The 11,638-nt window shown below is 32.1% G+C and overlaps 1 protein-coding gene across 1 annotated transcript; it reads right to left on the minus strand.

Annotated features, from left to right (window-relative positions):
* Positions 1-1,840: 1,840 nt before the first annotated feature.
* Positions 1,841-2,313, minus strand: LOC149535587 (putative LRR receptor-like serine/threonine-protein kinase RPK1). Its single transcript, XM_089806160.1, has 2 exons — positions 2,303-2,313; positions 1,841-2,183 (listed from the first exon to the last, which is right to left on the minus strand). The coding sequence occupies exons 1-2, from the start codon at positions 2,311-2,313 to the stop codon at positions 1,841-1,843; spliced, it is 354 nt and encodes a 117-aa protein (XP_089662286.1).
* Positions 2,314-11,638: the final 9,325 nt, after the last annotated feature.

Genomic DNA, 11,638 nt, shown 5'->3' on the forward strand with positions numbered 1-11,638 from the left:
GCTCTACAGAACTAACATTGGTAGGCCTATACCTCACACCCTGGAGGCTATGAGCAGATAACTTGTGGGATTTCCGATGTCTTAAAATATTAAATAGTTGGTATATGTTTTTTGATGATTTATTAATGTATATAGATGTATATGGTGTGCAATGATCAAAGATCTTCATCACTTGGGCATGAACACTTAAAAAAACAATAAACAAGAGACCATTGCCTTGACCAATGGAGTCTCTATCAATTTTCGATCAATCACTTATAATATTAATGTAACCCTAAGAGACAATCAGAAAATCCCTCTAAAATAATTTTTTTATCACTTTGATGAAGTATGCATCACCAAGTATTAGGTTAATTCAAATACTAAGTCTTATTGAATCTAACTCCCTTCACGAGACTAATAAGATAGCAATTCATATTGAACAATCAATACAACATTATTATTTAACAATTATTGAGGTATAACTCTGTAATATTCAATAAATGGCACTATCAATCAAATAAAATTTTTAAGTTCAATCAAAGGAACAAAATAAATGAAAGAAGAATGATATCACCAAAAGTTAAATGAGCATATCAAATCCTTGTATTGATCTTTGAAGAAATTCACCACAAGATTTTGTGTTGCTGGTGCATATAGATAACAATAGAATCCATAATGATTGGAAGGATCCCCTTTCAATTGAAAAAAAAAGGTTTATAAATATGATCATGAATAATCATGTTTTCTCTTATTCTATGCCACATATAAGTAGTCACCGAAATAGTTACAAATTTGAAAGGATGTGACTCCTTGGTACATTGTAAAACAATGTGACCTTACATTAAACTCTCAACCTAAATTAATATGTGAGTCCTCTAAGCATTCATAATTTCTCCTCATGCATCCATATTTTTAATTGCCTCCCACATTTTGATTTACAAATTTATCTTCAATTTACCTTGCTTGATCTTTTCTATGACTAGCCTCATCCCTTTGATAATGGTTCCTTGATCCTTTATCTTTGCCATTCTTCCTTTAATACATTTGATTTGTGCTTATGATTTTCCATAATTTCTCCACAAATTGAAAAACAATATAATTAGGGTTCTTAGATATAAACATTAATTCAATATAAACCCTAATAATATACTCTAAAAATTACTTGGTTATTAAACAAATATCTATCCTTGATATAAATGTTTGTAAAATATCATTTATACCAAAAAGCTAAATTTTGATCTTTCCTTAAAAAATAAAATTAGCATTAAGAAAATAAATTAATATTTATAGGCATCAAACACACTTACCTTTAATTGCTGAGTTTTAAAGGAATGTTTTACTTACATTAAGGGAAAAGATGTAGTGATTAGTAAAAGAATTAGAAATTATACATTTAAATGAAAGGTAAGTAAAATGTAATGTAATAAAGATTAATTATCCATTTTACTAAAGCATTGCAATTATAACTCCTATCTATTGGTTAAGGTAGATAGGGTAGTAAGGATAGGAAAGTGGATAGGGTCAAGAAGTTGAGTGTTCAAATCCCTTTAACATTTAATCACTTCTTACCTTTACCTTTCCCCACCTTGACCAGTAATCATATCATTTAATTTGATCATTAATTCAAATCCGTCAAATAATAAATAAAACATTATTGTGGACATAATATTTAATCACTTTAAAAGAACAATAATATTGTAATAAAATAATTTTTGAAAAATGATTCCCTTTCAAATTTGTCAAGAAAATAGTCTTCATATAAACGAATTCCCAAGAAAATTTGTCAAGAAACGAATCCTTCAAATATACGAAACAGCTCGTCATGTTTTAAGTTCTTGTATCGACATAACGTTACACTTCACGATATGGAGCACTCCTCCTTGTCAGCATTTCCAAATAACAATATTCCATAGCTGTAGACATCTCCTGGAGGAGACATTTTACCTTTCAATCCATATTCTGGTGCGATGTAGCCCACTGAACCTTTTAAATCAATTATTGAAGTTACTGAATTGACTGAAATTGTCCCCATCAATGTGGATATCCCGAAATCTGAAAGGTAAGCTGTCATGCTGTTATCCAAAATAACATTGCTTGGTTTGATGTCACAGTGCACTATGTGCACGTAGCAATCATAATAAAGGTATTCTACAGCATGGGCTATATCAATGGCTATGTTCAACCGTTTTCTGAGCCCCAATCTAGAATTTTATTTGAGCAGTCATCTGTTTGTAAAGACTCGAGAATTGCCATTGATCAATATATTTGATGTATGCATTACTTACTGGCCTTTTTAAAAATAAATCTGGGCATATTTTACCTTGCAGGCATCATAAATGTATATAAAAATACTTCCTAAGCATAGAAAAAAATCGGGGATCCATTTGGAATATAGAAACCTTCATATTCAGCTCAAAAATATCTTCAAATTTATCGGTAAAGATGAAAAATGTGATTCAGATTTTCATAATCTTTCCTCCAATAACAATGATTACATAATGCGAGGACAAATATAGGGAGATCTTCTTTAGTATGAATTGCATCTTCTACTTCAGAAATACAAAATAGATATCTTTCTCATTGCCTGCAACAAAAATCATCAAATCTCTATACCATTGTGAATAAAATTCTGTAAATAGATTTGGCAATAAAACTTCAAAGAATTAGAAACAATGCAATTACTGTATGAAAGATTGGCTTATTATATTAAATTTTCCTCACATAAACCAAATGCAATAAAAATCATCATATAAATAAGATGCAACTCATTATATTCTTTTAAAATTTTAAATCTACACTTGTCAGAACATTGAACATATAAAGAATCAAATATATTATTTTAACATAATTGTTATTGATTCTTTACAGATGGCCAAAATGTTAGGGCAAAATAACAACCCTGATATCATTTCAAACTTTAAAATAACAAGGAAAACATTATAATAAAAAATCACACACTTTTTTCTATCAGAAATGATATGCTTAAATTTTGAATTTTATTTCAAAATAAGTAAAGGAATATTATACTTATCTTTAAAAACACATGAAGCCTTAATTGTGAGGATTCTATAAATGATTTTGATTAAACAATTTAATGCAGGAATCAAAATGACTTCCAAAAAATGATCATATAAAATATTATCACATAAACTTAAACATTAAAATAATCATATTAAAAGGAAATTCAAACTAAAAGAAATAATGCATACCTAAGATGTTATTATATTTCCTTACTCATACCTTGAAGCAAGCCAGTCCTTCAGATATTATCTAAAGAATAAAATTGGGAGGCCTCCAAGCCCCGAAAAGAGACATGTTATATCTTTCCTCTATCAAAAACTTTATTTTCATCATATATCAAAGAAAATATAATTAAAGTAGTTGATGTCAAACAATATTTTTCAAATACCCACTTTATGCTATAGAATCTTAAAATTTTAAGGTCTCTTAATAACTCATTCAAAAAAAAAAATTACCCCTTGAACTATATTTTTATCAAAATAAGCTTCATGGAGCTATTCAATTCCTATTTGTTGAGAATTAAGATATGAAAATTTCTCTTTCTCAACATTATGTCAACTTTGGAAGATTAAGAATGTTAAAATTATAAAAATTTCTCTCTTATTCCTTAATAAAAACTTATGTGAAATGTGTTCAGGGATACTTCACTAGAATTGTTGTTGGAGATACATACTTGTATCTTGTTCACCTCCCTTCAAAATGGTGTCAGAGTATTGAACACCTTCATCTTGATAGAATCCATCATGTGTGTTAGAGTGCAAATATGCCTACCCATGATCTTCGTTGTCAAGAAAATACTTTGTCATTGTTTTTTCTTCCCATAGAGATGTTGTATAAGGACATTGTTTGAATTCATTTTCAGAATAGATCGCCAAAGAATCCTTCTCATTACACATGTCTGATTCTTTCTCCATTCCATGTAAATCATGTCCATAAAAAGAAGCAATGCATGATTATTTTTATGAATACATCTCTTCACACATACTTTGAGTTTCATCATCTTTAAAACTATCATCCGATATGTTATCTTCATCATGATATTGGCTAATTTGATTGTTTTGGAATTCCTCTTCAAATAATGGGTTCAAGCATATAGAAAAGACATCCATATCTTTATAGGGTTTCTCTTCAAACAAAGGATTTAGGAATATAGAGATTTCAGATATATCTCATCAACAAGGTTATTATCTTCTTCTAAAATCTCTCCTCATTCATATGTTGAATGTAATTCTATTTCATCTTCACAACTTAATTCTTGTAATTCATTGTCTTCATCTAGAATATCCTACATATATGGGGATCCATCAACCTATTCATCATGGTGTATTGAGAAAAAAATTGAGCCATTTCTTTTGACATATTTTTTTGTTTTCCATATCTAATAATGCTGAAATCTCTTCTACACTTAGAGAATCATCTTTAGCATTGTCACATTCACTATCATTTAGTGTTGTACAACTATCATCATGGATGAACTCCTTGTGACCTTCATGTAATGTTTGAAAAAGAAGATTCAACTTAGGACCATCTACTGAGATTCCCAATTCATGAAACCTTTTTGTGAATTCCTTGGAGGAATGCATGATATCTGGAGGTGCATCCTAAAATATATTGGCTATCCTTATAAAAAAATGTGTTAAGTGCTCTCCTTCATATCTTTCCAATTTGAAAAATACATCCCAAAGATGTTTGTATTCTTTCCTTAAGGTGCAATGTATATCTAGTTCATATCACATTATAATTTAAAAAATTTCTTTCTAAGTCTTCTCCCTAGTAGAGCTTCCACTTGAATATTTTTAAGTAGACTTACCACCTCTTTTATAGAGGAACATTTTGATTTGCTAATCTTCTCAGAGTTCTATCTCTAGTAGAGTGCAAAGATTATTTGCTCTATATTTCTAATTTTCTAAAACCAAATACTTTATGGGTAACTTCACAATCCCTAATTGTGTAGACAACTCCCTAGCAGAGTCACCAATTTTTTCATATTGAGTGACTCGGATGGGGAGGATAAAATCTCTCAAAAATTTTTATAAATCAAACTAGATAAACTTTCAAATTATCTAATAGATAGTTCACTAGTAGAGTCACCAATTTGTTGGTGCTCAAATTGATTGATTAGGTTTCTATGGAATGATGATCCACTTTTGGGAATTCCTAGTAGCAATTTGCCAACTAAGAAGTTCCACTCAAATGAATGTGAACCTACCCTAGATGCTTTGTGCAAATAACATGCAAGATTTCAGGTGTCTTAAATAATTAAATAGTTGGTATATTTTTTTTTTATGATTTATTAATGTATCTGGAATGATTAGAGATCTTGGTCACCTATATCTATGTCCTTTAAAAATAATAAGCAAGAGACCAGTGCCTTCACCAATGGAGTCTCTATCAATTTTCTATCAATCACTTATAATGTTAATGTAACTCTACAAGACAATTAGCAAATCCCTCTAAGATAAATTGCTACCACTTTGATGAAGCACGCATCACTAAATATTAGGTCAATTTTAATACTAAGTCCTATTGAATTTAACTCCCATCAATAGACCAATAAGACAGCAATTCAAATTGAGTCAATACAACATTAATATTTAATAAGTATTGAGCTATAACTCTTTAATATTCAATAAATGGGGCTATCAATTAAAATAAACATTTAAGTTTAATCAAAGGAACAAAATAAATGAATGAAGAATGATATCACCAAAAGTTAAACAAGTATATCAAATCATTATATTGATCTTTCAAGAAATTAACCACAAGATTTTGTATTGCTGGTTCATATAAATAACAACAAAATACATAATGATTAGAAAGATCCCCTCTCAATTGAATTTTTTTTTTTATAAATATGATCATGAATACACATCTTTTCTTTGATTTCACACCACATACAAGTAGTCACCAAAACAATTACAATTTGAAAGGATGTGACTCTCTCAGTACATTGTGAAACAATGTGACCTTACATTAAACTTTCAACATAAATGAATATATTAATCCTACTAGTATTCATACATTTCTTCTCATGTATCCATATTTGTAATTGGCTTTGGAATTTTGATTTCCAAGGTTATCACCAATTTAGCTTGCTTGATCTTTTCTATGATTGGCAACATCCCTTTGATAATGGTTCCTTAATCCTTTATCTTTGCCATTCTTCCTTTAATACATTTGATTTGTGCTTATGATTTTTCATAATTTTTGAAAAAAATAAAAAGCAATATAATTAAGATTCTTTGATATAAACATTAATTCAATATAAACCTTAATAATATACTTTAGAGATTACTTAGTTACTAAACAAATATATTTCCTTAAATAAATATTAATAAAATATCATATTAAAATATCATTTATACCAAAGACCTAAATTTTGATCTTTCCTTAAAAAACAAAGTTAGCATTAAGTCAATAAATTAATATTTATAGACATGAAACATACTTTACCTTTAATTGCTAAGTTTTTTAAGGAATGTTTTACTTACATTAAGGGAAAATATATCATGATTAGTGAAAAGAATTAGAAATGTGTTGGTAAACAGATTTGTCATAGTAGAATTTGCCCAATGGAGTGTGTGGCAAACTGTTCACAATAGTTGGATAGGCCCTTGGTATGTGGCCTTCCTCTACGTTTAGAGGGGCAACTCCCTCGTATGATATAATTTTTAAAAGCTTTTTAAATAAAGAATCTAAAACTTGAAAGATCAAGAGAAAGCCATTTAGGACGAATGCACCACACACCCTCACAACCTTCTTGGGTGAACATGATTGATAACAAAGGTGATCAAGAACTACGCTTGAAAGAAACCGGTATTACCAAGCACATTCATTATTCATAAACACTCATACAGTACCATGACAATGTCTACTACAACATGCAACAATTTTGATTTTAGAATAAGAAACCAAAAGTGCATCTCATTTCATTGCCTTGCAAGAAGAAGACATTAGAGATTTCTTTGATTTCAGAGATAAAAAGTGTACATACTTTCCAAAATTTATCTCTTCATCAAAATTTTGGCATAGTGTTCCCTTATTTTTAAAACCCAAAAAGTCCCCAAAAAACTTAGGAAGAATATTTTGAGAGCCAACGGACATGTCATGTAATTGGTTCCCTAAATCTAAAGGACCAATAGCAGCTCCCCATGGGACTGGTGGCTGTAGTGCTTGATGTGCCATAGCTGGAAGAATAATGTTCAAGGGCTACAAATTTATAGCTAGACGTACAAGAGTACCTGGTAGAATCAAAGCTTGAAAGGCCATAGGGGAAATAGTAGCCTTGGTCAGTGAAGATGACCTACTAACAGACTTAACCTTCTTCTTCTTCTTCTTAGGAGAAACTGGCTTGAAATCTAACTTCTAAAGGGCTTCAAAATCTTCATCTACCAGACCCTTTTGTCTGTCTAACTGGGTGTATGGTTTGTCAGCCAGCTTAGTGGTTATGATTTATTTGCCCTTTAATGTGACCAAGATTTTGCTTGTTTCTTCTTAGAATAACTACTATTCTTTCAATGACTACTACATCCTGACCAATAGGAGCTCTTTGCAAGATTTCCCAAAACTCTTCTTCTTCTTCAAGAATTTTATTTACTTGATGATATTGCTTTGCACTTCGTCTACACCTCCAGGCTAGAGTGTTCAAGTCAAAAATGATATCCTCGTGGGTGTCTTGAAAGCCAAGGTTTGGTTGGAGAACTGGAAAAATGTTCTCATGCAGTAGAACCATTGTGCTTCATTACAGGCAACCATCAATCTTTCTTGTTTAATCTCCCCAGCTGAGTCACCAAAAATCTGTTGGTAAATAGATTTGTCATAGTAGAATTTGTCCAATGGAGTGTGTGGAAAACTGTTCACAATAGTTGGATAGGGCCTTGGTGATGTGGAGCAATCATAATAATGACAATAAAATAATGGTAAAAATAATCGATAAGAAAACTAAATCACCATTTAAAAAAACACATATTTTCACTACATATAACTATCTGCAGATTACAAAGTGGATGGCTCTATGTCTACCACCAGAGAGCCATTTGCACTTCCTATATTCACGCACTCTCTATCAAACTATTCTCTTTTCACCCTTATCGATTCTCTATCTTGACACATTATGAGATGATTTATTTAAAGATCATCTTTGACAGTTAAAAACCGTTCTTCAACTACTCGAGTTCATTTTTGTTCCTTTTCAAATTTTGGAAGGTGCCCCTGCATCATACTTCCTAACTTCAAATGTTCCCATGTCCCATGGAAATGAAGTGGAAGACAAATATGGGCCTTGTCACTCGGATCACTGCATCGACACCTCTAGTGATTCCTTTTCACTATCAACGAACTCCCATCTATGGAGTTATGCTAGTTGCCTCCATGGTGCTTCCCATTCCTTAGTCCACTCCACACTACATCACAAACTCTATCCCTCACCTAGGAGTCCATCATGCCTCTCTCCCTAGTCTGTTGGCAACACAAAAGACCATTTCCTATGGCCTTTGGTAGACCTTCATGTCCACCCCCTGCAGCTAAGTGAACCAGCACCAATCTGCAACCACAAACTTCATACCTAGAATCCAAAACAACCAGAATACTGCCTAGTGTAGATCACCTTCCATCTACATGCTCAGAATCTTTCCTAGTGTAGATCACCTTCCATCTACATGCTTAAAATCTTCTGAGCTCTAATACTAATCTGATGTAGAGCAATCATAATAATGACAATAAAATAATGGTAACAAGAATCGATAAGAAAATTGAATCACCATTAAAAAAAAACATATTTTCACTACATATAACTATCTATAGATTACAAAGTGGATGGCTCTCTAGCTGCCACTAGAGAGCCATTTGCACTTCCTCTATTCACGCACTCTCTATCAAACTTTTATCTTTTCACCCTTATCGATTCTCTGTCTTGATCACATTATGAGATGATTTATTTAAAGATCATCTTTAATGGTTACAAACCATTCTTCAACTACTCGAGTCCATTTTTGTTCCTTTTCAAATTTTGGAAGGTGCCTCTACATCACTTGGTATGCAACCTTCATTTGCGTTTAGAGGGGCAGCTCCCTTGTATAATATAATTTTTAAAAGATTTCAAATAAAGAATCTAAAACTTCAAAGATCAAGAGATAGCCATTCAGGACAAATGCACCACATGCCCTCACAACCATCTTGGGTAAACAAGAATGATAACAAAGGTGACCAAAAACTACATTTGAAAGTAACCAATATTACCAAGCACATTCATTATTCATAAACACTCACACAGTACCATGAGAATGTCTACTACAACATGCAACAATTTTGATTTTAGATTAAGAAACCAAAAGCACATCACATTTCATTTCCTTGCACCAACAAGACAATAGAGATTTCTTTGATTTCAGAGATAAAAAGTGTACATACTTTCCAAAATTTATCTCTTCATCAAAATTTCAGCATAGTGTTTCCTTATTTTTAAAACCCAAAAAGTCCTTGGAAAACTTAGGAAGAATCTTTTGAGAGCCAATGGGCATGTCATGTAATTAGTTCCTTAAAGCTAAAGGACCAATAACGACTCCCCATGGGACTGGTGGTTGCGGTGCTTGATGTGCCATAGCTAGAAGAATAATGTTCAAGGGCTGCAAATTTATAGCTAGAGGAACAAGAGAACCTGGAAGAATCAAAGCTTGAAAGGCCATAGGGGAAACAGTAGCCTTGGTCAGTGGAGATGACCTACTAATAGACTTAACCTTCTTCTTCTTCTTAGGAGTAACTAGCTTGAAATCTAACTTCCGAAGGGCTTCAAAATCTTTGTCTACTAGACCCTTTTATCTGTCTACTCAGGTGTATGGTTTTTCAACTAGCTTAGTGGTTATGATTTATTTTCCCTTTAATGTGACCAAGATTCTGCCTATTTCTTCTAGGGATAACTAGTATTCTTTCAATGACTACTACATCTTGACCAATAGGAGCTCTTCACGAGATTTCCCCAAACTCTTCTTCTTCTTCAAGAACTTGATTTACTTGATGATATTTCTATGCACTTTGTCTACACCTCCAAGCTAGAGTGTTCAAGTCAGAAATGATATCCTCATGGGTGTCTTGAAAGCCAAGGTTTTGTTGGAGAACTAGACAAATGTTCTCATGCAGTAGCACCATTGTACTTCATTATAGGTGACTGTCAATCTTTCTTGTTCAGTCTCCCTAATAGAGTCACCAAAAATCTATTGGTAAATAGATTTTTCATAGTAGAATTTTCCCAATGGAGTGTGTGGAAAACCATTCACAATAGTGTGATAGGCCCTTGGTATGCGGCCTTCCTCTGCGTTTAGAGAAGTAGCTCCCTCATATGATATAATTTTTAAAAGATTTTCAAATAAAGAATCTAAAACTTTAAAGATCAAGAGAAAGCCGTTCAGGATGAATGCATTACATGGCCTCACAACCTTCTTGGCTAAACAAGAATGATAACAAAGGTGATCAAGAACTATGCTCAAAAGAAATCGGTATTACCAAGCACATTCAGTATTCATAAACACTCGCATAGTACCATGAGAATTTCTACTACAACATGCAACAATTTTGATTTTAGAATAAGAAACCAAAAGCACATCTCATTTCATTTCCTTGCACCAACAAGACAATAGAGATTTCTTTGATTTCAGAGATAAAAAGTGTACATACTTTCCAAAATTTATCTCTTGATCAAAATTTCAGCATAGTGTTCCCTTATTTTAAAAATCCAAAAAGTCCCATTTACAATGCCAAAAGGAGTCCTTATATAGACATAGAGGTTAATAACTACCTCTTCGTGGTTAATAACCACCTCCAAAATACATGATTTTGGGGAGGTTAATTAACCTCAAGAAAATTAACCTATACAAGGAAGATTTTCAAAAACAAAACTTTCAGCTAGCATTCCTAAGAACATATACATATTCAATCATTGATCTTATAGCTAATAACTCTATCTATCCAGACACAATTGATCTATCCTAGAAAGCCCTATAAGCACCTAGGATGATCATCATTGATTCATAGTTCGGAATGAACACATTTTCCATCCTAAGTTTGGCTATGAATTATCTATCCTGAATCTCTTTTGACTCTTTTCGATAGGCTAAAATGTTACAATCTCCCAAAGTGACTGCAACCAAGCTAAGCTTCATCATAGTTTCAGCATCTGATACACAATTTTCTATTTCTAAATGAATCTGAACACTATAGGAATTGAGGAGAAACTAGCAATAAATATGCTGAAGATCACCTATTGCCACCCCACCTATAATAGTAGAGATTAATTCATCTATAACTTCCATTTTTAGTTGCTCCCAAGAAGCTATTAGCTTTTCAAACTCGGCAATCCCTTTGGTGATGTTTATCATCTTCCAACCAACACTTTTACTCCAGATACGTGTTTGGTTGTCACTTGGATCAGCAATAATTTTCTCAAGAAGTAAGACACTTGTATGTAACTTGGCTATTTCTTTTAATTCATCAACCACTTTTTGCCACATGAATTTCTATTCCTTCCTTTTTTCCAGCTCTTTAGAAATTTCCTATATCTGTTCGATGGCTTTTCCATATATCTCCTTCACTCCAGTTACAAGTTTTGAAGCATCCTCCATCATCCTGTTTATCCAAGCTTCAA

This window comes from Cupressus sempervirens, chromosome 10 (genome assembly GCF_028749045.1).
Source record: "Cupressus sempervirens isolate cs-2001-9-10 chromosome 10, ASM2874904v1, whole genome shotgun sequence".
In the NCBI taxonomy this organism is placed as follows: Eukaryota; Viridiplantae; Streptophyta; class Pinopsida; order Cupressales; family Cupressaceae; genus Cupressus; species Cupressus sempervirens.